This window comes from Haliaeetus albicilla, chromosome 7 (assembly GCF_947461875.1).
Source record: "Haliaeetus albicilla chromosome 7, bHalAlb1.1, whole genome shotgun sequence".
Lineage (NCBI taxonomy): Eukaryota > Metazoa > Chordata > Aves > Accipitriformes > Accipitridae > Haliaeetus > Haliaeetus albicilla.
Genome location: NC_091489.1, coordinates 2361324 through 2387991, shown reverse-complemented (window position 1 = coordinate 2387991; position 26668 = coordinate 2361324). Strand labels below are relative to the sequence as shown.

General features: G+C 53.3%; 1 protein-coding gene across 3 annotated transcripts; it reads left to right on the top strand.

Annotated features, from left to right (window-relative positions):
- Nucleotides 1–46: 46 nt before the first annotated feature.
- Nucleotides 47–25253, top strand: SOCS7 (suppressor of cytokine signaling 7). 3 transcript variants are annotated; one of them, XM_069786467.1, is made up of 10 exons: nucleotides 47–1057; nucleotides 6465–6529; nucleotides 9765–9869; nucleotides 10707–10808; nucleotides 11638–11768; nucleotides 12193–12361; nucleotides 15550–15678; nucleotides 18508–18643; nucleotides 19002–19159; nucleotides 19462–25253. In XM_069786467.1, the coding sequence occupies exons 1-9, from the start codon at nucleotides 171–173 to the stop codon at nucleotides 19120–19122; spliced, it is 1845 nt and encodes a 614-aa protein (XP_069642568.1). In that variant the 5' UTR covers nucleotides 47–170; the 3' UTR covers nucleotides 19123–19159; nucleotides 19462–25253. The 3 variants fall into 3 exon arrangements, with proteins under 3 accessions (XP_069642568.1, XP_069642569.1, XP_069642570.1); XM_069786468.1 differs by lacking the exon at nucleotides 10707–10808; XM_069786469.1 differs by lacking the exons at nucleotides 9765–9869; nucleotides 10707–10808.
- The last annotated feature ends 1415 nt before the right edge of the window (nucleotides 25254–26668 follow it).

Sequence of the window (26668 nt, the reverse complement as noted above, 5' to 3'; positions counted from 1 at the left end):
CGGGGCGAGGGGCGTGGCCGGGGCCGGCGGCGGAAGTGGGGGGGCGTGGCGGCGCGCGGCCGTCGCCGCGGAGGAGGGAGGGCGCCGTGGCGGCGGCGGCGGCCCTGTGAGGGAGGCGGCGGCCGGGCCCGGCCCGGTCCGGTCCGGTCAACCATGCGGCGACCGTAGCCATGCAACGCGCCGAACTGCGGGAAGGGGAGGCGGCGGCGGCCGCCGCGGCCTCCTACCGGGTGCTCAGCCGCCTGCTGGGCTACGGGGCCGACCCGGAGGCGGGCGCGGCGGCGGGCGGTGCCGTTACCGGCGCGGCGATCGCTGGGTCGTTGGGCCCCGGTGGCGGACGGTTACCGGTTGCTTCGTTACCGGTTGGCGGAGCCTTGCGGGGTCCGCGACCTCCGCCTCAGCTGATGGTGTTCCGCAACGCGGCGGAGGGGCGGCCCGGCGAGGAGGGCGGCCCGGCGGCGGGAGGCGGCGGCGGCGGCGGGGGCCCGGCGGGCGGCGGGGAGCTGCTTTGCCCGCGGCACCGTTGCGCTCTGGAGCCCAAGGCGGCGGCGAGGTGGGGGACCGCCCCGCCGGGTGGGCTGGAGCTTCAGCTGGCGGCCTTGGGGCTGCGGCCGGCCGGGCTGGGGGCGAAGGGACCGGCGGGCTGCCCCTGCCCGTGCCTCGGTCCGCCGCCGCCGCCCGCCGGGCCAGCTGCCGAGGAGACCAGCGACGCGTTACTGGTGCTGGAAGCGTTAGAGCCCGACGAGACCGGGAGCTGCTCCGAGGAGGAGCCCGGTTCTCCCGGCCGCGGAACAGCCCGCGCCGCCGGGAGAGGAGCCACCGGCCCCGCGCCGCCGCCGCCGCCCGCCGCTGCCCCCGGGGGAGCCGGCCCCGGCGCCAGGAAGGGTTCGCTGAAGATCCGCCTCAGCCGTCTCTTCCGTACCAAGAGCTGCAGCGGCGGCTCGGCCACCGGGGACGCCGCTGCCGCCGAGGGCCGGCGCACCGGGGAGCTGCCCGTCTCCGCCGGTAGCTTGACCGACGTCTGCGGGGCCCGCGGCCGAGAGCAGGAGGCGGGCAGGTACGGGGAAGGGGGTGGAGGTGTGTGTGTCGGGGGGGGGGGGCTGCCCCCCTGGTCTGGGAGTGGGGGGGGGGTGGGGTGGCAGGACAGGGTTTGCGGGGGACAGCCGCCTGCGGTGGTGGCAGCCGGGAGACCTTGGGGTTGGCGCCAAGTGCGGCGTGAAAGCCGGGTGTGCAACGGTGCGGCCCCACAGTGCAGGGGGAGAAGGGGTGCCGGTGCTGTGACACCTTGCTGGAGGTGGAGGCTGAGCCACGAGGTGCGGGTGCCATCCCGCAGGTGGGCACCGTGGCTGTCCATCGGCTCAGAGGTGGGCTCAGACCTTTTCTGAGCAGCTGCCAAGGCCTCGTCTTTCACACGGGGTTGGTGAGCCCGGAGAGGCAGGCAGAGGAGCAACGTGCTGCTCTGGGCCCTGCATCCCGAAAGGAGATGATGGAGAAACATCTGGGAGCAGGACTGGTGAGGTGGTGGGTAGCTTGGAGGAGCTGCTGGAGCCCCAGGATGCTGCAGGCGCTGGCCGAGCAAGGAAGTGGTGTGCCCCGGGGAGCAGCCTCTGGTGACACTGTGCTGAGACCCAAGGGGCTGGCATTTCCTCTTGCCCTTCTGTGTCTTGCAGAATGATTTCCTGAGGCTTTTGAGCATCGCGGTCAGCCTCTGGCCTCGGTGGTGGTGGGTGCTGCCGCAGGGGCTCTGCTTTCTCTGTGCTCTCCTGGTGCTCCACGGCAGGACGCGGCTGGAGGAAGCTGTTGGCAGCCGGGGTTGACTGGGTCTTGCTTTAGGCTGGAGGGACAAATTCTGGGACCTATTGGTGTGAGAACCCTGCACCTCGCTCCCTGTTCTGTTGGCTCCGGCACTCCTCAGCTGCTTGTCCTGCTTGTGCCTCATGTTTCAGCAGAAGATATGAGCTGGGGAGGGTAAAGGGCTGATCTGTACCCGCTGCCCAGGCTCCAGTCAGGGTGGGCCTCCTGTGCTCCAGAAACCACTTTCTGTAGCATTTCCAGCAACAGAACTGAAATTCCTCGTGGAGGAGGCAAGGAGAGCCTGCCCAAGGTCTGTGCAGCTAGCCCAGGAGCAGCATTAAATAATTGAATGGACTCTGAGTGTTACAGCACAGTCCTTTCCCTGTGGGGTTAATTAGCCTCGTGTAAGGCTTTTGGGGTGTGTTGCCTCCTCGGTGCAGCTGAAGACCTGTTGATGGGTGAGTAGGAAACTTTCTCCAGGCTTGCTCTGAAGATGCTGACCTTGGGTCAGGTGTGACCCACAGCACTGGCTTGTGGTCACTGGGCACTTTGGCAGCCCAAAAGGCAGCCAGGCTGTACCAGAGGCCAAAATTACCTTCCCTTTGGAGCAGAGGATGGCTTCTGAGATGGGGCAGCCTCAGCTCCTGTGTCAGCTGCCAGCCCTGTAGCGGATCAGGGTGTTTGAGTCCTCCCTAGAGCTCGTGTGCCCGTGAGGAGCCTTGCTTTTGCATACGGGGTGGTGAAGCCATTTTATACAACGGCTTCATTCCCCACAAATGACTAAATGGGCCTCAAACGGTAGCAAGCCGAGTTGCCTGTAATGACATAATGTTTTGCTAATGGGCTTGTGGTTTATTCGGTCTTTGCGCTTGACAAGAGCAAGGAGTCCTCAGGACCTCCCAGCGCCGGGATTAGGCGATGGAGAGTTGGCAGTCATGTCTTAGCAGGTTGGGAGCAGAGGAGCACTGTATTGCTGCCCGGGTCTTCCCTCTGGTCAGGGAGTTTAATGGTCACTTCTCGTGCAACTCCGCCACACTAATTAGGTGATATTTTAACAAAGGTTACTTCAAGGTGCCTGATGCAGCAACTCTTGTGGTTCAGGGACGACTTTGCTGCTTCCAGTTCCAGGAGTCCCCTCCTGCTGACGAGGGCTGGATTATTTGAATGATGCTTTTTGCTCCTGTGGAGCACAGTTCCTGTGCTGGTGGCATGCGGGGCGGGTGTGCTTGGTGCTGGCATCTCTCCCGCTGGGAGGCGGCATGTTGATGGGACGGTTCCTGCTGGCCCTGGAGATCTGGCCCCACTCTCGTCAGCGAGGACGAGTGATTTGAGATGCTGGGATGCCCATACTCTCATGAGCAGGTTAGACACAGTTTAGCTAAGCTGGGCTTGCTGGGAAGGGAATGTTTGGCCTCAGCAGATGCTGCTTTTCAGATCCTTTCCTCCCAGTTGCTCTGGTCCCTTGGTTTGGAGATGAGTAGTGCAGTGACTCGATTTTCTGCCGTGGTCTTTGCTAGACTTAATGCTGCGCTAGTGAATGCTGTCTGCTACTTTGCACCCATCTTCGTTGGTTGACTTGGCAGGGGGACACACCGGACAGACGACCTTTCCTTGGCTCTGCTAAGAGCTGGAGGTTGTTGCCTCCCAACGTGTGGCCCCCGTTAATATAGGATGGATCTGGCATTCACCTTGAGTCGCTGCTGCAGTTGCTTGTGGCTGATGAGGTGGGCTGAGAGCAACTTTTAGGTTAATTCATGGCTCATCTTGCTATGAAGCTCTTGTTCCTGACTTGCAAGTCTTTCTGCGGGCTGGTGGTGAAGGGTGCTCCCTTGGTCTGCAGTGGGTGTTACCTAGTCTGGCTCTTCTTTTAAACATCCACAAGAAGCAGAATTCCTGGTATTTGGAGTTGCTGCCCAAGCTTCCCATCGTGCTGTCAGTCCTGGAGGCAGCACCATGCAGCTTTGCCTCCTGCCTGCAGCAGCAGTTAGGAAGGAAACCAGCCCCATTATCTAAAAATCAATAGTTGGGCTTTGCTGGGCTGCAAGAGGCTAAGAAACTAAATGTGGAGATACCAATGCACGGCTTCTCACCCAGGGCCTGGATGTTGATATTTAAAGGTTGTATCAGTGAAACTGCTATTTTCTGGAAGCAATTTGTACTGCAGAGGTAATCGGAGGGAAAGGGGACAGGGTTAGGCACTGGTTCTGCAGATGGACGGGCGCAGGCGTATCTGAGCTGCAGCCGGCATCTGCTGCAGATCGCTTGCCAGGTTGGTACCCAAGTCTTGTAAGTTAGCTGTATTGGTGACCTTGGGTTTTTAATGTGTCTCCGTAGTATTACATGCATAAACTAACATGTAGCCAGCCTGGGTGGCTGGGTAAGACTCGCATTAGTGTTAACGGGACAGTGCCTTGGGATGAATGAAGGCAGCACCATGGGAAGCACCAACTGCTAAGGCAGTAGCCACAGCTATTGCAGAACTGAGGGGGTAACTGACCCTACAAGTCCTTATTTGCTGGAGCTCGAGGGGTTTCTCAGTTTTGTGTGCATGAATCCATGCAGAATCTGTCCATGACATTCCTGAACAGCAGTGTCCACCTTTGGCTTTCTCCAGCTCTGCAGGGCTGCACCGATCTGATGCAGCAGTGTTCACGTACTGGTCACACATAATTACTTCTTTGTGGGTTTCAGTGTTGTTTGGATGCTGCAGAACTTGAGGGCAGGAGGAAGAAGTATGGAAGTACGTTGTTTTGGTGGAGTCTGGGAAGTAGAAGATTCAGTCCATGTGAATCGTTTCTTGCTCTCACCCTGCTGCTGATGTGAGCTTGCTAGAAATGAGAAATCTCAGAAATCGATGGCTGTAAAATGTTGGCATAAACTGTAGCTGTTTTGGTAACCGCAAAATGCCAGCAATGCTCCTTTCCGTCTGGCTTAGTGGGTGGGAACAGAGCTGTTACTATATTATAAGGTTAGTTGATATTAGTCCAGAAGTGTAATTTTGTGTGTGCATGTGTGGCTGATAATTGGCAAATTGTTCTCCTTTGGGGAAAAAATCCAACCTCAAATAGGTGCGAGAGGCTTAAAATGAAACACTGCCAAACATTTTAATGGGGTTTTATATATCAGGATGCTGAGTGTTCTTAGTATGTTTATTTGCAAACTTATAGTATTAAACATTTATTCACAGCTGTGTGACCCAGTGGTGTGTCTGGACACAAACAAGAGAAGCGCTCGGTCTGCCCTGTGAGAAGCTGAGGGCACCCATCTGCTCTGCGTTCCCAGGGCTCTTCAGTGCATGACAATATGAGACCGGAGCTCAGGTTTCTTCTCCCTGTGGGGTGGTTGAGTTGCATCTGCTGGGTGCAATCCTTCCTGAAGGGCGGCAGTCTTTGCTCAGAGCTGGTTTTCTCTGAAGCGTTGTCCAGGTTTCGCAGGAGGCTGCGAGCAGAGCCGGGGTCTGAAGCACAAGACAGGCTTAAGGTTCAGGGTCCACCACTTCCTGGGAGGAGGTTGGAGAGTGAGGAAGACATCCAAGAGGAACAGTGTCAGCCTTGTAACAGCTGGCTTGCAGTGGGAGTGGGGTGTTCTGGGTGGTGAGTAGAGCTGGCCTTTGAGTTCCTCTAGATCTTGGTGGTGCAGTCACTTGCCTGAATGCAACGGGACCAGTTTCTCTGGCCAGCAGAGTGAAGTTGCGCTATTTAATTTGGGGTAACCTTGTCTGACCCAGTACAGACCTGCAGACTGATATGGACTGCCCAGTGCTGGAATGGGCATTGCGTGACGTACTGTGAATGCTGGAAAGACCTTTGTCAGACTGTGGCACATGAGAGCTGTGCTTGTGCTCAGCTTTGTTTTTGTGCTCTCCTCTCAGGTGGGAGTGAGTTTCTGGCACCAGGGATGCATTTCTCTACTTACCTCAACCACAGATTCAAGTCCTGGGCCATACTCTGTGCCTCAGTTTACCAGCATTTTCTCTGCCTAGATGTGGGTAAAGCCCTTTAGCATTGCAGTAGGGAAGGTACTGGGAGGAGTGGTTTTGTGTGGGGAGAGCACAGGGCTGGCTACAGCATTGTTATAAAACTGCTGGTTTAGAAAGCAAGCTTCACAGAAATTGCTGGTATTCCTGGGTCCTCATCAGAGGTGCATTTTTAGCTGTTTCCATCTATCTCGATGGCTCCAGGTTTAGCTCTCCTACCCTTCACCTGCATTTTGAAACCCTCTGGGGAGATGGTGTCCTCCAAACACAGTGCGAGGGCATTTGATGCACTCGCTCTAGGCACAACCCCTAATTGCACAGGGACCCAACCTGTTTGTCGAAGGCATTTGGCAATGCCTGATCCAGAGAAATAGCGTGACGTCTGTTGTGAAACAGCTTCTTGGCTCCAGTTACCATACTTGCTTGGGGTTTTTCCTTCCAAAGACTTTATTAATTACCTAGTTAGAGATTTGTTTCGTAGCAGGACGGAGGCCTAGCTTTACTGGTTGACTGCCCTACTTAAGCTGAAGCACTGCTCTACGAGTGCTCTAGGACACAGCATTGAGCTGTCTCGAGCTTCTGTGAAGAATGGTGAAGGCTCTCCTAGTTTGAGAATATCAGACCATGTTTTCTTCTGTGGGGATGCACCAGGTCTCCCCATCTCTACTAATGATGTTTTTCTTATTTCCAATAGGAAACACAGACTGACAAGAACTCAAAGTGCCTTTTCCCCGGTTGTGTTCAGCCCCCTCTTCACAGGTAAGGATCTGAAAGACTTACAGTATGGTGTTTAACTTTGCCATGAAAAGAGCAGTGTGTGCTTAACGATAGATGCTGAATGTTGCCTGCACGTGCAAACCAGGATCTCTGTGAAGAGTTCCTCTGTCCTGCTTGGCCTCAAACCCTGAACAACAGGAGCTGTAAAAAACATGGCTGTTGCACGTCAGCATTTTGCAATTCCTCCTGTTGAAACCCAAGTTTGAGTTGAGCTCTTGGAGGCGAAGGTCCTTCCTCCACGCAGGGCTGTTTGCATCCAAGTGGTTTGGAAAAATCCCCTGAAGAGCAAGTGCAGTTTGGTGTTCCCCTCCCGTGGTTTGAGAGGGGCTAAGACCAAGCCCCGCTTCCTGCCTGGACTGTACAGCAACATCAGCGGCTCTGCTGCATGACAGCTATGGAAATTGAAACCTCTTTTGTGGAACACTACCTTCTTCTTCTGCATGTTTCCCCCCTTTCCCCACATCCTGCTGGTTTCTGACCTTCCCTTTTCTGCTAGGGGTTGGAAGTTGGATGGTTTATAAATGGTGTGAGGGTGAAGTCCTGCTCTGCTGGTGGCTGAAAGCTGTAGTACTGAAAAGCTCCTAGTCATGGTCATGTGCCTCCTGTGGTGTGGGCTCATAGTCAAAACAGTCCTAGCCACAGGGCTTGGGGCTTTCTTGGAAGAATACAGTCTCAAGACTTGAGTGAGTAGGAATCTCAGGTCACAAGTGAGTATTTATCAGCTCTGTGGGGTTTTATGTGGCTTGTTATGAAGGTCAGATTCAAAATAAATTCATGTTGAGGGTCTTATTGCAGAGCAAAGGAATCAAAATGTGATTGTGTAGTGATAGTTGCCTTAGGAAAAGCCGGTGGGTAGAGCTGAAAGCCTCCTCTTGCTGCTGGTTGTACGTGTTTGATAGTGGAGAGCAGCTGGAGAGCTTGGTGCAGGAGCTGGTGTGTGGTTTGTGTTCCTGGGTAGGGCGAAGCCCTCTTTGGAGAGCAGTGGTGAAGTCACACTGAGAATTGGTTTAAATTTCAGAGAAGTGACCTTCAAGGCAGAGCATTTGTTTGACTTGCCTGAAACTAGTAACTGGAAGCTGCTGATCTGCTGCTGTGGTTTCTTGTAGCTCATTCAGCTCTTGCAGAAGTGGAGTCACTTGGGGGTAATTCAGCTGTAGTGATGCTTGTTCTGTCTCCATTCCCACATGCCTTCAGCTGATGTCCTGATAGCAGGGCGGCATGCAGAGGACATGCTCCTTGTGTGATGTGACTGGCTTCCTTTAAGTGTCATGTGTGTTTATTTAGCAAATCAAGGCTGGTGAAAGCAAAAGCTGCTTCTACTGCTTTGTCAGCTGTTGCTAGGGGAAGTTGTGAGTATAAAAACCGTAATTCTGTGTGCCAGTAATAGGGGTACGTGGATGTGCGTGCAGAGCTGCTTTTCCTCAAAAGAAACTACAGAGGAGAACCTGGAGGTGACAAGTTTTTGCTTTAAATTTGGGAGGTTGATTTGATTAATTGTTAGTGTATCCTATTAACTATTTTTAAAATTACTTATGTCAATTTTTGCCAGTTGGTGGAATAGCGGCAATGCCTTCATAGGAGTTTTTCCTTTGCAAAGACCACAGTAGTGTCCCCAAAGTAAATATCTGGATTTTAATTGCTTTGGTTTGTTGTTGACTTCTCCAGTCTTACACTGCTGAAGTCTCGGTTTCTTTAATGGCTGCTGTTTAGGGGATTTTCTGAGACTGGGACCACCAAAGTGGTCCAGAAATCAACTGCCTGGTCCAACTTGCATGAGTTTCTTGGTGATTTGCTTTCAGGTTAGTGTGTGGGGTGAGTGAAGGTCTTTGGGAAGGCTGTCTTCGCCTTTCCTAACCTCTCCTCGGGCACCTCTCGGAAGTGCTGGCTCCATAAGTCCACCACAGCTTGCTGTTGCAGCTCCTGCCATGTTGAGAAGGATTTGAAAGCTGAGTTACTGCAACCCCTCTTAGTCTGGTTGTCTTGTCTTTTTGTTTGTATACGATGAATGCAGCCCAGCCACTTTATTTTTAGGGTGTGGAAATGAAAGGGTGGCTGTGCGCATGCATGTGCACTCACACCCATAAGTCCCCCAGGGAGAAGGTACCTCGGATAATAACCAACCCTAAATACTCCTCTTCACATCACTTATTAATAGACAGGACTTTTAAAAGCAGAAGGAAGCTGAGTCAATATTGTCCTGTGTAATGTGTGGTAAATATGTTGTCAGGTACTTACCGAGAGGTGGGTGATGCTGCTGTGTATGGTATCTGGAGCAGAAGAGGAGTTCCTCTGCCCACAGGAATTGAAATCTAAGGCAGCCAGATTTCATAGTCCTTGTGTTTGGGATGATTTGGTTTCAGTGTTGGTAGTTCATCAGAGCCTGGTTAGACTGATTTTTTGGGGGAAAAAATGCCTTGGCTGTGGTAGCATCACTTAGGGGTCTCTCTTTGGGATTTAGGTGTTTTCCTTTTGACTCTGTATCAGTCCAGTACTGAACCTGATCCTTTGACCTTGATTTAATGGCTTCATTTCTCTCCCATGACTTCAGACTAATTTTAAGCTTTTCTGGTTTTAAGTTAGACATCTTAGTTTGTGTCATTATTTTCCCCAAGCAGTATCCTGGATCCAAAGCCTTCAGGCTTCAGTGAATTCCAGTTATTTAATGTAAAAGCCTGTCCAGCTCCCTCTTGCTAATTTTAAGAGCTGGTACACTCATGGCCTTTGGGCTAAAAGGTATTTCTGTTTGATTATCTAAGGTATTTGTAGGCAAACTCAGACTGGCATTAGCAGGAGCGTTATCTCAGAGTCCTGTGCCAGCAGGTGCCACACAGACCTGTGAAACCATTTCCCAAGCGTTATGCAAAGTACCAGCGCTGTGCACCATTGATGGCCTCTGCTTGATATGTGAACTCCCTGCTGAAAAGGTCACGCAGTGCCTTCCTCATCATGTCCTCCTGGTGCTGGACTCAGATGGGGTTCAGGCACACATACGGGTGTCATTCCCTTCTGCCTGACCTTTGGGCTGTGGTAGCGGAGTTGATCAGTGTCTCCAAAGCAGTGCAGCATGGAAACTCGATTTGAAAACAGCTAATGAGATCATCTTCCAAACCCTGCAGAGGTTACTGACCCTTCCCCTCTCCCTCTGCCTCCCCATGCTCAGCCTCTGCATGCCCTGGAAAAAGTGCAATACTAACAGTCTTGCTCCACCAACCTCCAGGTGAAACAGTGTCACTGGTGGACGTGGACATCTCTCAGCGAGGACTGACCTCCCCTCACCCTCCGACTCCACCACCTCCACCACGAAGAAGCCTCAGCCTGCTAGGTACTGTCCTGGAGAGCATCCTTTGCCATGCATCCCCACGGGAGAGTAGGAGCTGCCCGTCTGCCCTTGCAGGAATGGTGGAGGAGCATCTTGAGGGTCCCCGGCAGGCGGGCTTGCTGCCTGCTCATCTGACCCTGTAACAAGCCTGCTCACGCTTCCCTGGCAGAGGATTTTTTCCTGTCCATTGAAAGCTTCAGTCTTTCTCTTAGATCAACCAGGAGGGGAGGGCTGTGGTGGAGCAATGTGAGGTGGGAGGTAACGTGCTGGTTTTGTAGTATTTCTGCTGCTTTTGGAGAATTTCCCCCCTTCCTACCCATTGCCCAGTGAGGCTGGTTCCTCTCTGTGTGCTCTAGTCGGTGGAAGTGGAGGCTCCCTGAGAGGCTGCTGCACCAGGGGCCTGGCTTAGCTGCTCCCCATCCTCCTCTGGAGGAGGTTCCTCTGAGCAAGAGCATCTTAGGATGGGTAAAGTCAGCCTTAGCAAGCAGCACCTTAAACTGCACGTCCTGTGTGCTGGGTCTGTGAAGTCTCCTGTAAATGCTTGTCTCGTGCTGCAAGCTGCATGTGAGGAGCTAGCTGGGCTGGAAAATGGACTCCTTCACTCTATGAGTGTGTGTGAGCATGCGTGTGTGAGGCTCTTGAGCTGGTGTGAAGCGGCAGCAGCCACCCGCACTCAGAAGCGAGAGGAGGGTGGCGAGCTGCCCGTGGGAAGCTCCATCTTTGCTTCTCCAGGCAGCGCCAAGTACTGGTTTGCTCAGGCCATGTTGTCAGGTGCTTGTCGGCGCAGAGCTCGCTCGCTTTCCTGTTTTCTGAATCTTTCTTGCCTCTGTTCTCTCCTAGATGATATCAGTGGGACGCTGCCTACATCTGTCCTAGTGGGTCCAATGGGCTCCTCCCTGCAGTCTTTCCCTCTGCCTCCGCCTCCTCCGCCCCATGCCCCAGGTCAGCTTAGCTTTAGTAGCAAGGCTCTGGCTTTCCCTTCAGGGATCTGGACTTTGGGGGTTTTCTTGGTAAACTTTCAGGCTGCAATCTGGGCTTTAACAGCAACGGTGCTGCCTGCATTGCCCGTTCAGGGACATGCAGTCCTGCACTGCTGAGTGCACAGGCACTGTTGTGTCAAGGCTCTGGTTTCTGTGTGATGTGGCTCATCTTGCCCACAGTAGTTTTGCTGAAGCTCGTGATTGCACCAGCTTTATCCTCGGTTCAGCATCTCCCGTTTTCTCTGGTTCCTCTTGGGCTCAGCAGAAGCACAGCCCACCCCGATTTGCGCTGCGTCAGATAACGTGTTACTGAGCGTCAGCAATGTTGGAAAGAGCTGTGGGAGCAGGGTTCAGTGCAGAAGCCCCAGCTTTGACAGTGAGCCTGGTATGCAGTCTGGCTGAATGGCGCACGAGGATGTTTCCTGTGCATTTATCCTTTTGCTTTTGGTTTCCTTCAGGACCCAGAGGGCTTTAACTGCCCCTTTTTCAGGATGCGTGTTCCTTCCAGTCTGTGCTGCCTGGCACTTCCCTTGCCTTCCCTCTGAGCTAGCATAAGGAAATAGCAGGTGAAGGCACTGAGCTAGTCACCTTGGAAGAGCCAGGTAGTGACTCCCGCTGTGTCCTTCACAAGGACGTTGTCCTTCCATCGGTCAGCCCAGCTTCCTTCTCCACGCTGCAGCTCTACCCCTCCTGCCCTGACCTCTAGAGCCGTGCGAGGGGGACGGGGCGACTCGTCCTTGGGGTGAACTCCCTGCGGGTGACCATGGCCCGGGCCGTCTCTCCCTCTGCAGACGCCTTCCCACGGATTGTCCCGCTGAGGCCGATGGAGGCGACGCCTGGCCAGCCCGCCCCGCACCTGCAGTGTCCGCTCTACCGCCCAGACTCCAGCAGCTTTGCAGCCAGCTTGCGAGAGCTGGAGAAGGTAACAGTAATGTAGGGGGTGGGGGTGGCAGACAGAAGGAAAAGGCTGTGGGTCTAGGCTCTGGTTTTGGGGACTGATCATCCGTTTCACAGAGCTGGGAGTATAAGATTAGGATAGGACTGAAAAAACCTCCTGCCTTTCTCCCACTGAGGTCTTTGAGTCTAGAAAAGCATTTTGTTGTGCATGGAAGAGGTGGTATAGTCTCATCTGTTCTTATGCCACTTCTGGGTGGTAAGGGATGTGATGGTGTGCTCTCATCCTGGAGCAATGAGTCCTAACCATCCGTACTCCAGAGTGGGTACAACCAGGCACTTCCATTTTGGCATTTATAGGGAATTAACAAGAGCAAATCATATTGCGTTTGGTTGCTGATAAAATCTTTCTCACTAGCATCTGCTGATGTTCTGGCTGTCTCTTTTCCTAGTGTGGATGGTACTGGGGACCAATGAACTGGGAGGATGCAGAGATGAAGCTGAAGGGGAAGCCAGATGGGTCCTTTCTGGTCCGAGACAGTTCTGACCCCCGTTACATCCTGAGCCTCAGCTTTCGGTCGCAGGGCATCACCCATCACACCAGGATGGAGCACTATAGAGGTAAGAGCCAGGGGCGGTTCTGGGGATGCTGCTGACAGCGGGGGCCTGTGGCTGGGGATCAGTCTGATCTCAAGGTCCCAAAACAGTGCTCTGGGCGCAGAGCTGGCAAAAGACGGTGAGCAGCAGCAACATGTCCTTGCTCTTGTGTTGAGATTCTGCAAGAGGCCTTAGAAACTGCATTTGACTTTGCTCCTTGTGCCTCAAGCAGTGACTGTCCTTATAGCTCTGAAAAATTGGGGCATACAAGAGTTCCCTGTGCCTGTCCTCTGGCCTTCTTTTGGAAAACTGGACTCAAAGAAAATGATGATGGCAAGGTCTTTGGGATCCCGTGTCACTGGGAGATGATGTACAGCAAGAGCCATCATTCGTAGCTGTCAGTGCTACCCAAAACGAAGCCTGTTTCCCCATGAAATGAGAAGTGATCTCTTGATGTCGTGGCTTGTCACCTTGCTTTGTTCCCTCTCCACCCCCACCCAAGGGATGCTCAGCAGTGGTACCAGCTGCAGTCGGTAGAGGTTTCAGCTCCACTGTGGTGGGTTTTTATTCCGAGAACTCCTGGCATACTGTTCGCGCTCTCTCTTCCTGCTGTGGTCACCCTCCTACATGGGCTGCTTCTCACCTCGCCCCACATGCTTTGTCTGCTCATCTTCACATGTGGTTTTCTGTATTGAACCCTTGTACGGACAGCTGTCCTCAGGCTGAGTAAAATGCCCAAAAGGCTCAATGCACCAGAGGGGAAGCTGCCCTGTAACCAGTGGGCAAGCTGTAATAACAGCTGCCTGTAGAGCCCTGTCATTAAATGTGCCTGCAAATAATGGGTTCAGAGGCTTCCCAGCCGACCTGCTGCAGAAAATAGTGGTTTGCAACCTTTCAGAGCAAAGCTCATCTTTTTCTCCTTTTTACCCTTGCCCCAGGGATGCCACTGTTGTCTTCTTCCACCTCTGCTAGTGAAATCTGGCAGCACTTCTAGTCTTGAGCCCCTCTGATGGAAAGATGCCCCAGCGTTAATTCTAGCCCGTCTAGAGCCAGTTCCCCTGTCCCTGACCATTGCATAAGACGGAAGGATTTTCATAACCCTGTTGTTATAGAAATTACAAGAAGCTCTTGCAGCTGGAGGAGATGTGAGGCTGCCTGTACGGTGGATACTTCTCCGTAATTGAACTTTGGAGCAAACTTCTCTTGCTGCTGGTCTGGTTTCTTATTTTGGGGCCGGGATATGTCCATTCTCAGAGCTTCCTTAGCCAGGTGTCCTTCCCTTTCCTCAAGCTGTCGTTCTCGCTGCACAGATGAAGGTTGGTGCTGCCACCTTCCCTACAGCAGCGCTCCCAGGCGTGGCACAGCATCAAGGACTTCATTTTTGGGTGCAGCACTTTGGTCTGTGTTGGCAGCCCTGTGCTCCCCCCAGGACTGGCTGCCTTGTGCTGAATGTGCTGCGGCAGCGTGGAAAACTGCAGACCTGAGCAGTTTGATAAACCAATGAAGATGACAAATGGTGGGGCTGAGGGAATGGTAAAGAGATAAATGCTTGACCTTCAGGTTTCAGGTAGATGAGAGGAAGAAACCAGAATTTCTTTATCTTTTTTTAGGTGAGCTGAGGAGGCTGGTATTTGTGCTTTGTCCTTTGCATCTATCTACTGGCCAGTTTTAAGGGCTCATTCAGATCTGAGATTCCCAAGAAGAATTACTTATTTTTGTACTTGCTGATCCTGGATGTTTAGCAGGTGCTAACCCAGTTCACTGCTCCCAAACTGGCCCGTGGCAGGGGTGAGAGGTGTCTTTTCCCAGTAAAGCCTACCAGAACTAGCTGTGGGGAGAGGAGGTGTGGTTTAAATTTTGTGGGCTGTATATAGCCCCTGTGTGGCTGGTTGCTGTCCAACCTACAGAAAGCTGTGAGTGCTGGAGATCCTACAGAGCTGCTTCCTCTAGTTTTTCTGTAACAGGTTGGTGCTGTGGAGCCTGTGATGCTGCCGGGGTAGCTGCTCCTCCAAAAACTCTCTGGCCTGAAATATGTATTGGGTACCACTGATTTGGCTATCCCTTCTCCTTAGCACAAGTTCTTTACATGGATGCAGGGTGTTTTCAAAGTCATTCTGCTGCCTTTCTAGCTTTGGGTTACAGTGCTTGTACAGATGAGTGGTGTCCCACACCTCTTGCTGGAATCTGTCCCACTGCAGGCGTGAGTCTGGCTCCTCATGGGCTCTGTCCTAAACAGCCCTTGTTTTCCCATTTTCCTCTTCCTGGTGAAGCTCTACTCTGTGTTGGCTCTTGCCAGAGCACTGAGAAATCTGCAGGTAGAAAGGGAGATACAGGGGGGATGGAGGGGGATGTAGGCAGTGTTTTGGCAGGTAAGGGGGGGACAGATGGCTGCATTTTGGTGCAAGGAGGGGCTGTCTGGTTGCAGCACAAAGAGATTGTGAGACTGGTCTGACTTGAGGCTTAAACTTAACCTACTTAGAGATCGGTAAACAGGTTAGAGGGCCTGCTTTCCCTGTGTTGCCCATCTCCGGTTTCATTGTTTGCCACTCAAGCTCAAGGCATGTGTAGTGTCCCGGTGGCACTACAGGGAGGACTATGTCAGTGTATCTTGACCGTGGTTCGAGCTTGACAGCAACTTGAATTAAGGTGTTTCAAACAGCTGGCAAGAACATGAAGCTGCTCCCATGCCTGCTTTGAAATAAATGATCATTGACAGCCATAGGGCTTGCAGAAGAGGACTTCAGCACCTGGATCACTGTTTTTACATACCTCTATGTGTGGACTTAACTGCTCTGATGTGCTAGCTTTCTTTGGGAGTGCTGTTGATGGGATACTGCAGAGGAGCAGAGGCATCTGCTAATGCTCTGTTAAACAATGTTTTGATAGTTTAAGTTTAGACCCAGCAGTCATTGCAGGCTGTTTACAAGTTCAGGCAAGCATGACTTGTGGCCATGCTTGGGTTACAGTGGTCACATTGTCATGTCTTTCTGTGTATCCTCAGCTCTTGGAAAGCACTGGTTCCAGTGGAACAGCATCCTTGCAAGCTGGTGCCACTGGTGTTTCCTTTTAGTGCCCTGCCTCATCCCAACTCTATGAGAAGTAGTCAGCCTGGGGCATTCACCTGGTCTTTGAGAACATCAGACTCATGACTAAATGTCTCTTCTTGCTGCCAGTGCTGCTATAATGTGAAACCTTTTCTGTTCTGTTGGAAGGGACCTTCAGCCTGTGGTGCCATCCCAAGTTTGAAGACCGCTGCCAGTCTGTGGTGGAGTTCATAAAGAGAGCAATCATGCACTCCAAAAACGGGAAGTTCCTCTACTTTCTCCGATCCAGGGTTCCAGGTGAGTCTCCCACTCTGAGTCTGGGGGATGTTTTGCTCTGTGATTAGCTGCTGGTCTGTCCCAGATAGCCAGTTTAATGTGGCTTTGGTCTGCTGTGCTCAGTGCCCTGGTCTGCATCCTTGCCCACTGACTTCTCAGAAGGATTCTGCGGAGATCTCTCTCAGCAGCAGCACCACTTACTTGTGGTGGTAAGGAGACTTCCCAAACCTTTCTTCCCAGGAGCATGGAAACATGATACCATCTCACACTATGACAAATGGAGCTGGAGACTGGAAAGCTACTCCCTCAACAAGCAATTATTTGGCTACTAAAACCCTGCTTTCTTCCCTCCCCCAGTCTCAGTACTGCTGTTCTTAGGAACCACTCCATGCTTTGTAGTTTCTCAGTTCTTCTTTAGCTGAGACCCACCTGGGGCTGTCAGGGGGAGAGACATTAAGCTGAGTGTGTGGGAGCGTTTCCAAGTGTGAGCTCAAAGTGAGCCTCGAGGGATAGATACTGTAGATTCAGAGTCCCTGGGGGGGCCTGTGATGCCAGAACCCATCAGCAGGCAGGTGCTTGCAAATGAGGAGGGAGTGTTAGTGCAGCTTTGTTGAAGCATGTTTGATTGCATGCTGTTGGGATTGCAGAGTGCTTGTTTCCCCATCCATCAAACTCTGGTTGCTTAAATGGGCTCACATCTCCCTCCTGCTAAATCTGGGCAGGCCACTGGACCATTATCTTCTGTATCTATTTTTTTCTGGTTTTTGCTCATCTGTCCTGGTGTATGAGAAAGCTAGCCAAAAAATCCAACGTGAAAGGAAGGGAAGAGTCTGCCAAATAGGCAAATATGCCCCTTGTGAGGGAGCAACAGTGGGGGCTGGAATTTGGAGGGCAGGTGAGTGGTGATGCTTTTGAACAAAACAGAGCAGGAATGGGAATGCTGCCATGGTGAGATGGGTGACGGCAGTGAAGTAGAGGGGCAGGGCTGAGAAGAGTGTGAGGATTGCTGTGGTAAATCTGCAAGTGAAATTGTAGTAAACTTGCTCCCTATCCATATTGCCATCATGCCTGCAGGCCCTGATGGTGACAGCGACCTCTCTGTGACACTGCAGCATGGAGAGGATTCAGCCCAAAGAGTTTCTGGTCTAGAAGAGGCTGGAGGGGAGGAGGGATGGGATGTTCCCTCTTCAGGGTTCCTAGCAGCGCTGGAGTCACAGCCCAGATCTGTTCAGTGTTGCCCTCTGCTGCAGACACTGCCAATAACTGGAAAGCTGATTTATAATGTGGCTGTGCTTTGGGGAGGAGAGGGATGTAAAGCTGGTTTTGCAATGTACCCTACCTTCAAAAAATCCTTTCAACTTAAACATACTTTACCTTCCTGATCCTGAGATCTCTTCCCCTTGAGAACAGGGCTTTGAGGGCTTAGGACTCCAGGCAAATACCTTAGAAAGGACTTACTCTAGAAAAATATCATTGAAAAAGAAAATATCCCCCCCCCCAACAGCCCTGTGCACCTGCTGAGGAGTCCCTTGCTGCCTGGTCCCCGCTGTGCTGCTGGCTCTGGGTCCTGCACCTCTGCATCTGGGTGCAGCATTGGACCTGGGCACTTCTTAGAGTCGCTGTGCCTTGATCCTTGAAAAACAAAGTCTCACACTGATGCCTGATCTTTAGCAGGAGAACATTTAGGATCTGCATCTCCCCAGTGTGCTCGTTGGTGCTCTTCTCCTGCTGAAATGTTAACTGCTGCTCAGAGGAGGGGGCTGTTTCCAGCTTGCATCTGGCTCCTGGCAGTGAGGCATGTGGCTAGCACAGTGTGCGGAGCTCGTGCTGCGTCCCTGTAGTCGCTGGCTGAGCTCCCAGAGGCTAATTCCTTTCTGGTAGGAGAATAAGGGTGGGGGGGAGAATCCAGCCTTCAATTGATTGCTGTTCTTTGGTTTCTCAAAAGCTGGCTCACAGCTTCCTGAGCTGCCTGGAGCAGTTTTGAGCCCATCTTAGTGTGAAGAGCTTTCCCTTTTCTCCTTTCACTCCATTGCCCTCAGAGACAAGCCAGCAGGAGGGGGTTAGAGTGTAACTAGCTTTGAATCCTTCTGTAAAGACAGATAAAACCTTGTGCTGTGAATGAACCCAGCTCCCAAAGATCCTTCCTAGTGCTCCTGCCGACCTCTTGGATCTGTGGGCTCGATTGTTGCTCTTAACTTTGGGGGAGGAGGAGGTTGGGTGGTGGTGGGGAAACGACAGCTGGATGCAACTCACTTTCAGCCCTGCGAGGTTGCTCCCTGCGTGGGGAGCTGGCTCGAGCGAAGCTGCTGCCGCCTCTGCCTTTGTGCCCAGCCTCGTGACCCCAAGAATGAGCAACTCTGGCACAGCTTGAGCTGACCAAATCCCCCAGCTTTTTAATGCCTCGCTAGAACTACCCAAAGGGTTGTGCAGAGCAAAGCCTACGCGCTGGTCATGCTGCCTGCCTTCTCCTTTGGCTTTCTTCTGCACCCTTTCAAAAGCCTGTTGCTTCACAGTATAAAGTGATGCTTCATCTACTAGTCCTGGGAGAGGGGGGGTGGTTAGGAGCTTGCAATGTCCCAGGATCTGCTTTTCCACAGTCACTCCATGACATCAGAACTGTTGTTGCCTTGTGAGGAAGGCTGGAGATATTTTGCAGCCAAAGGGGTATTGCCCCGGAAGGTTTGGCTCCCAGTCCCAAGCGACTCCAAAGCAGCGGGCTCCTGGGAAGATGTGCTGTCGAACACAGCCTTGCAGAGAGCTCCTGTTCCCAAGAGCCAGCTTTTACTTTCTGAATCAGTAGTGGCTCCTTTCTAATCTAACACTTGTCTCCAATATTGCTTTTTCCCAAAGGTCTTCCTCCAACGCCTGTCCAGCTCCTGTATCCAGTCTCCAGGTTCAGCAATGTCAAATCCCTTCAGCACCTTTGCCGCTTTCGGATCAGGCAGTTGGTCCGAATAGATCACATCCCCGACCTCCCACTGCCCAAGTAAGTCTCGAGGACTGGCCTGGGGATGAGTCTCTCTGGTTTCCTCCCTGACCCTTGCCACAGCAGGCAGTGAGAAAGTGTCTGTATCTGCAGCAAGGGCTCTGGGAGGGAATAGTTGAATTCTTCAGCCTTGGGACAGCAAGATAAATGTCCCGTGGTGTGTAGGGATGCGTGCGGGAGTGCTGACAAGCTCAGGAGTGAGGCATTATCTGCCGATGCCACAGCCTTGGGGTACCGGCTGCTGTTTCTGCTGGAGGTGACAGTCCTGGGTGGGCTGGGGAAGAGGTTCTGGTTATCCTTTGTGGAGGCTGGTGTGCTTGTGGCTCAGGGTTAAAGCTTCTGCCCATTCCTTCCCCAGGCCCCTGATCTCCTACATCCGCAAGTTCTACTACTACGACCCGCAAGAGGAGGTGTATCTGTCGCTGAAGGAAGCTCAGCTCATCTCCAAACAGAAGCAGGAGACCGAATCCTCCACGTAGCGAGGCTGCCTCACCCATCTTGTTGCTGTCACTGATGGTACGTGTGTGCTGCTGGTCCATGCCCTGGCCCATGGGGTCAAACGTAAATCACTCTGTTCCCTCTGATTGCAAAGAAAACACAAAACCCTCCCGAAGAAGTCATGGCTATTCACTCCATGGTCTTTTACCATTGTCCAACTTTCCTTGGGGAGGGGAACAAGGCTTCTGCTACTTTCTTGGGCATATTTGTGCCTACACAAACCTGTGCTCGCTCTCGTGCCAAACCAGCTGCCGTCTGGGGCAGATCCTGCCACATCAAGTGGGCTGTTTGATCCCTCTCCCCTCTCTCTTCCCCACCAGGAATTTGATTGTTGCCATCCTGTAGCCCAAGTCAGGCTGTGGTGGGAAGGAGGCACGTGACGGTGAAGCCTGCTTCTGCGGTGCCACTTCTGCTCTCAAGCTCTTTTGTACAGAGAAGAGGGTTCAAGACTCCTAAGAAGCACAGCAGAACGGGAACAAGAGCCTCAGCTCCTGCCTTGAGGGAGAGGGGTCTCGGAGACAGCTGAGCCCAGCTCATGGACTCCTTGAAGAACAAAGAATGTCATGGCACTATTTACAAATTTTTGAAAGTTTTATTTTTGATGTCGTCCTTTTTTTTTTTTTTTTCAGCATGAGAAATACAGTCTTATGATCAGCTGAATTTTTTTATCCTCCCTTGGAAACTTCAAGGTGGGGAGAGAGAAGGGGACTTTCTAAGAAGATCATCTGCTCCAGGCATTATGGCAAGACTGTTCTTTGGTCCTCACTGAGAGGGGATGCAGCCGCAGAGCTGCTTGGAGGCAGACTGAGCCAGAATGATGTGCAGCTGTGTGGAATAACCTCTGGGAAGCATGGAGCTCTGAACAGCGGGCAGCTGCACAGCTCCCCTGCTTTCTAGGATTTGGGAGAAGAGGGCCAAACATAGTCTTGGGCAGCTGAGCTTTGCAACTGGATTTGCAGGGTGGTCCTATATGCTTTTAAGTTGGGCCCAAGGAAGGAAGAGCATGTGAGCCATTTGGATGTCATGGAGCCTTCTGCCAAAGGGAATGGTTGCTGCTGCACTGGGGAAACAAGGACTGCTCCTCCGAGGTGGCATTGTTCCCTTAGCAAACACTGGAAGATTTTGCTGAACCCCTGTGATAAGTGGAAGGGACGTGGCAAAGCTGTTGCTGTAACTGTTGCAGCAGTCCATGGACCAAAGGTAGTTGCTACAGGGATCTCAGTCTTGCAGAGTTGTGGGATGTGCACTTTTAGCCTTTCTCTGGTTGTCTCCAGAAGCTGTGAATGAAGTGGCTTTCTGTTGATCTGTGAAGGATCTTGATTAGGAGTTGCTGGGGCATTAAGAGGCATCTCTGGGGAGACTCAGAGCAAGGAGCAGATAACTGAGGGTTCTCCTGGAATGGCATCTGATCTCTGCGAGCTTGCTTGCTTGCTGCTTCATCCTCTCCCTGGGATGTCCACGGAACTACAGCAGTTCAGAAACAGTAAAGCCAAGAGAGATGGTCGCTCTTGCTGTGTTTCTGGACTTGGCACTGGCTGAAATACCCCACCCCCCACCTTTTCAAATGCTGGTCTGCTGTTTCATCCACTGCAGCAACTGCAAAGAGTTTGCATTTCATGGTGAAGTTTAAAGTTTGCCTGAAGTGATGCTGAGAAGTCTGGAGAAGCATCTTTCCTCCTGTATGTAAATGAGCAAGTGTTCCTGTGCTCTCAACCCGAGTGAAGGAAATGCTCCATCCTGCAACAGTGTGGTCTGAAAACGTAATGTTGTCTGTGGCCCGGGTCTGCAGATCTGAGGTCGGTGCCCCGTGAGCTGCCTGCAGTCACTCAGGAGCTGCTAAGACTTTGGTCTTGCCCTGCAGAATGATCTATGTCCTTGAATTAGATACGGTCGTGCGGATCTTAAAGCAGCCTGGAAAAATTCTGATTGTCTGCCTCTGCCAAGTGTTGCTATGAAGGGTGCTAAGAAATCATGCCCTCCCTTTCTTCACCATCACCTCTGGCCTCAGTTTTGGTCTTGGAGAAAAAGTATGTTTTTTAAAAAGGATTTGGCTTCCAGATGAAACTAATAACTAAGCTTCAAAATCTGTAGAAATACCTCATCAGACACTACTCACTACTGACTTTGTGTTGCATGGTCGGGGCAGTGGTTATCAGGAAGGAGGAGCTGCCCCAAGACGTGCTGAACAGCATATCCTGACCCTTGGTGAAATTGGAGCTACTGTAGTCTACAGCTACTGTGTCCCCTCTGTGCGGGGACCCACGTTCATCCCTCCACAGCCGCCGCTGCGTTCCCTCCCCTTGGCTGTAGACCTACAGCTCACACCAAGTTATCAGCAGAGCCTGCAAATAAATGCAACTGCTTCGACTAAAACGCACAGCATGCTGGGCGAATGTTGGGGGGAGGAAAAAGCATCTGTACTTGTGCAGGTGAAACTCCAATATCCACGCACCTGGCCCTGCTGCATCTCGGTTGTCCACGTGCTGAAGATTTGAATCTTCCAACTTATCCGTATGCTGGAAAGGAAAACCTTCCCAAGAGCCAAGCCTGGTCTGATGCCTGAAGTGTCCAACTCCATGCCAGCGAAGAACAGTGTGCCTGGTGCATGTGTCTCCTGTCAAGCTTCTCTCCAAAAAGAGACCCCGGAGGCAAGGATGCATGTGAATAGGTGATGGCCTGCAGGACGTGTGAAATGGGGGAGCTGTGAGTCTTCCCTTGCTGAAGCCAGGGAGAAGCCGGTCCTCTCCCTAGTGTGATAGTAGTGACAGCATTTTCACTTCTTCCTTCCCTGTTCTGGGAGGGAGAGGCGCAGGCAGGGTTTGGGAAGGGAAAGCAGCCGATCTGGAGAGCACACCAGGGAAAACTGGTGCTGGCTGGGCACTGGGAATTGGTGCAGAGCCCATCCTGCCGACACTGGGCTTGCCTGGGGTGAAAACGCACAACCCTGCTCCACGTCAGGTCGGGAGAGCCGTCCTGCACTGCTCAGCTCCCTGCGTCCCCCTCCGGGGATCTCTCTGCGTACCCCCAGAGCTCCCCACAAGGGTGGATGGGGTGGCTCTGTGGCTTTCGGAGCTGTTAGAGAAGCAGCCAGACTTTAGGGGCAATACTTGAATTTACATGTATTTGGTTGGCTGTCACTGTCCTTGGGAGGACTTCTCCCAACAGCCTGCCAGTGCTTCTGGTGTTATTTGAACCCTGTGCACAGCAGGGGCAGCCCTCCCCAAATTGAAGCCAGCAGCAAGGCTTGGGGTCTGTCTGCAGCAGCTGAAATGATGGAGATGTGCTCTGGGGTGTTAGATAGGGGATGGTGGGACACCAGCCTGTCATGCTGACGTGCTTGGTGTCAGCTGTAGCTGCACAAGACACCCCCCCCCATCAATCTGCACCCGCAGGAGCGGTGGGGTCAGCTCTGCCATGAAGGTGGCAGATGCTCTTCACCCTTCCCAGGGCCCTGCTCCACCTCTCCTTGCTCCAAGACAGGCAGGGGAGCTGGAGCGTGGTCAGGGCCAGCCTGCTGCCTGTGGCTAATAGTGCTGGATAAGATCCCAAGGTTAACTGTAGTTAACAGCCTTCTCTTGAAATCCATTTAAAATAAAGCTGTTCCTAGAGTTCCTTCACATCTAGGTGTAAGGAGAGGGAGGGACTTGATCTGCTGTTTGGAAGTGGGAAAAGGTCCAGAGATTTTTGTTTCAAGGCTGGATGTGAGTGGAGCAAGCAGAGTGGTCTCTGCTGAGGGGGTGATGGTCTTTGTGGACACAGGTGAGATCTCAAAGAGGTGGCTCAGTCCTGTCTTGCCAGTGAATCCCCATCCCTGTTTGGGGAGGAACACCTAATGTTTGTATCCTGCCTGGAATGGTTTTGTAGGCTGGTTCTGGAGGGTGCTCTCATCCTGCTGATTTGGAAAAAATTTTTATAGCCTCCTTTGTCCAACCTTGAGTTCTGCAGAGGTTGTTGCCGTCCTCCTCCCTCTGTCAGGGACCACAGGCAGATGAACAATGAAATGGATCATAAAAACTACCAAAGCGCAGAAGGTATCCATGGAAAAGCTCTTTTTTTTTCAGCTGGAGATGGTGCTTTTTTCAGCTGGATGAGTGCAGCCTTTAGGAGGGGTGTGTTTTACCTGCTTATCAGGTTGGCAAGATCCCAGGTTTGCTCGAGCCGGCTGCTCTGTGCAGGGCCCCCGCTCCTCTCCCTGCAGCCTGTTTCAAGGTAGGGAATGACCTGGCTCGCTCCTGCAGCATGAAATTCAGATAAGCCAGGACAGTGTTCTCACATGGAAGTTTTCAGTTCAGCATTGACGTCCTTGGGGCCAAAAGAAGGGGAAAAAATTCATCCTTAGCTTAGTTTGGGTGGGACCTACTGCGGGCAGGGTGGGAACCACCTGAGCTGCTCATGCGAGAGGGAATCGGTGGTTTTGAAAGCACCAGGCATGTGACGCTTACGTTATCTGGCCAATTTTTAAACCCTAAACGTGTTTTTAATAGGGACCTGTGTTATCGTGCATGTGCCTGAAGGAGCGTGTGGGTGCAGGGAGATGTGCAGGGCTGTGCCCCAGCTGGGCAGGCTCTGCTGTGGGTGATGGCTGGTGCTGAAGTCTTGTCTGGGAGCTTTTTGGGGAGGAAACCGCTGGAAAGCAGGGTTTGCAAAAAGAAAGGATCTTCCTGCTTCTAGTAGGAAGGGAACTGGCTGTTGTCCTTTGTTCTTCACAGTTAAGATATGCTCTTGGGATGATTTTACCCTTAAAATTGACCATCAGGTCTGAGCCTGCCTGTTGGAGGGCTCGTCGGGGACCCAGACGCCCGCCTAAGCCCCTTCGGCTTTCAGGGATGGAGGGATTTATCGGCGTGCTCCAAGCAGCCCCCATAGCGCTCCCCTCCCCGGCCCCTCGCTCCTCATCCACAGTCTTCCAGGTGAGACAGGGCAGGCGGGACCCCCAGTCCCAGACATCCCGCTGGGATTAAGGGGGTCCCAGTGGTGCTGCCTCTGACCGTGCCTCCAGCTGAAAAGCACAACCAGTGCCCAGAAACGCAGCGGCCTCCCGGGGTGAGCTCCCAGTGCCACTCGGGGTGCTCCCCACCCCAGCCAGGGCTTTACTCTGAAAATCGCTGGTGGGCAGCGAGTAACACTGGATCCGGACTTGCCTTTAGAGAAGGAATGAGCAGATACTGGCAGCTCCGAGTGCAGGACCTCATGCTGCTCATCGCCAGGACTGTTGAACCACCCTTTGGTAGAAATGCAGCTTTGCTTAATTTTATCTTTTTTTTTTTGGTGTGTGCTTAATTTATTAAAATAGTTGCTGATTAATTTATTTTCATAAACTATATTAAAAAGTTACTAAATGGTAAAAACAGACTTGCAGGCCAATCTTTCAGAAGAAAAAAAAATAAGAAAATGTTTTTGATATAAACACAACAAATGCACTTTTGGGTGTGTTTGGTTATTTTTGGGAGTGGGGAGGGGGAGCCTGGCTGTACCTGTGGGTTTGTCTGTATATATTGTATTAATAGGCATGTTTGGCCTCTCGTGTGGAGACATTAGTAACTGCTGCAGGTCCTGTTGGGGAAGCTGGTGTGAAGTTCCCAGATTTTTTGTTTGGTTTTTCTTTTTTTTTTTTTTTTTTTTTTTTGTTAAGTTGTCAGTGAGGGAGAGCTGACTTCTGTGTTTGTAACTCATTTCTATCGTCGTTTTGACTGATGGTTTTTTGGTTTTGTTTCTTTTTTTGTTTTGTTTGGGAGGGTGGGAAAGGGAAGAGAGCGGGGGTTTGAAATAAAATAATTGGAAATTGTTTTATGTGCTTTGTGTTGTCTTGAGTCCCAAGCTGCTGACTTCCCACCCCGCCCCGGGGTCTATTCTGCCCCCCCACTTGCAGCATCCCTGTGGGGTGGGATGGGATCCCAAGGGATGGAGATGCCTGGGTCCACCTCCTGCCCCCCAACTTCACCCTGTCCCCCTCCCCAGCCCCTTCCCCAGCTGCAGGAGCCATGTGTGCTGCTTCCCCCGCCTCTGCCCTGCGCCGAGGCGCTTTGAACGCCCCCGAGTTTGGCAGATCAAAGGCTGCGGAACGACAGAATGGGGCTGAGGCGGGCAGCAAGTGGCCCCCCCCTCTCAGCTGCTGTGTGTTCGGGGGGGGGCTCATAGCCCTGGGGAGCCTGTATCCCCCCCTCCCTTCCTCCTCCATCACTGGTTGGGGGGGCAGCGAGGGGGTGTTGGGGTGCAGCTGGTGCCCTGGTCTTGGTGCAGGGGTTTGTCCCCCTCTCTGTCCCAGCCGTGGGCACAGTCCCCAAGGCCGGGGCTCTGTGCGGGGACAAAGACCCCATTGATGGGGGGCCAGACGGCAGAATCCGACATCTGGGGCTTCCTCATCAATTTTTTTTCTTTTTTTCTTGGCTGGGCTGAGCCCCGGGGGCTGGAGCTGAGATGCCAAGGGCCCCCCTCCATCGCCTGCCTGCAGCCCATAAACCCTGCGGGGAGGATGTTCCTGGTAGAAAAGGGGAGCGGGGGGGGGTTTGGGGGTTCACCCAGTCCCAAGGAGGGTTGTGCTGCTGTGGGCAGGGATGACTGTACCCCAGGAATTGCCCTCGACAGGGAGGGTGCTTCAGGGGCTGTGGGGAGCCACGTGCCCAGGGCAGGGATGGGGCACCCCCTTGGTGCCCCCCCCCCAGCCCCATAAAAGCCCCTTTGTCCGGCCGCCTCCGAGCCGCCCTGGAAAAGCCCCAACATGGCTGCGCGCTGCGCAGAGCTTATTTTTAACATCTCATTAGCATCAGAAAGCAGCAAATTTCCCCCCGGTCCCCAGCGAGGTTCGGAGCCCCCAGACAAAAGCCGCTTTCTTCTTGCTCGGGCTCCCCGCTCGCCTCCCCCCCACCCCAGCCCCTGGGGTGCTGCTGCAGCGTGGGGCCCCTGGGACCCCCACCCACCCCCGCAAGCCCTGATGGGTCCCCAGGGCCAGTGGGGTGCTGTGGCCCCTGTGTGTGGGCTCAGGCGAGGTAGGGGGACCTGGGGGGGGGTGTCAAGCATCGCTGGCTTCTTGTGTTGCCCACCCTGTGCCAGGTCTGAGCTTGGCAGGGTCCCCAGCTGAAAAAAGCCCGTTGGGGTGTCGCTGTGCTGCTCCCCCAGCCCTCACCCCCCCCTCCTCGGCCAGCCCTGCCCAAGCCACGAGGCTGGACTGACCCAGAGGTGGGGTACGGGGTATCCCGTCCCCCCCAGTACGACACCAGCTCAGGGCTGGAGCCTGTCGAAGGGACGAGGTGGGTGCTCTGCCCCTCCTCATCCTCGCTCACCCCAAGGCGTTGGGGCAAGCGTGGGAAAACGCGCAAGGGAAACCGAGGCGCAGCCTGGGGCTACGCGAGGGAAACTGAGGCACGGTACGGGGCCAGGCACAGGGAGCTGAGGCAGAGTGTGGGGCCGTGCCCGGGGAGCCGAGGCCGGGCGCGGAGCCGGGTGCTCCTGGCCGAGGCGTGCAGGGTGCTGGCAGTGCCCCAGCGGGTCACCGGGCCGCGCTGGGCCTGGCACCGGCGCTGCCTCCGA

What these genes read in the sequence shown, in the direction of transcription:
- SOCS7 (XM_069786467.1), top strand. Translation starts at nt 171, where the DNA reads ATGCAACGCGCCGAACTGCGGGAAGGGGAGGCGGCGGCGGCCGCCGCG. An exon ending in GCTTGCGAGAGCTGGAGAAG is followed by an intron (nt 11,769 to 12,192) that starts GTAACAGTAATG and finishes CTCTTTTCCTAG; the next exon opens with TGTGGATGGTACTGGGGACC. An exon ending in TCTCCGATCCAGGGTTCCAG is followed by an intron (nt 15,679 to 18,507) that starts GTGAGTCTCCCA and finishes TTTTTCCCAAAG; the next exon opens with GTCTTCCTCCAACGCCTGTC.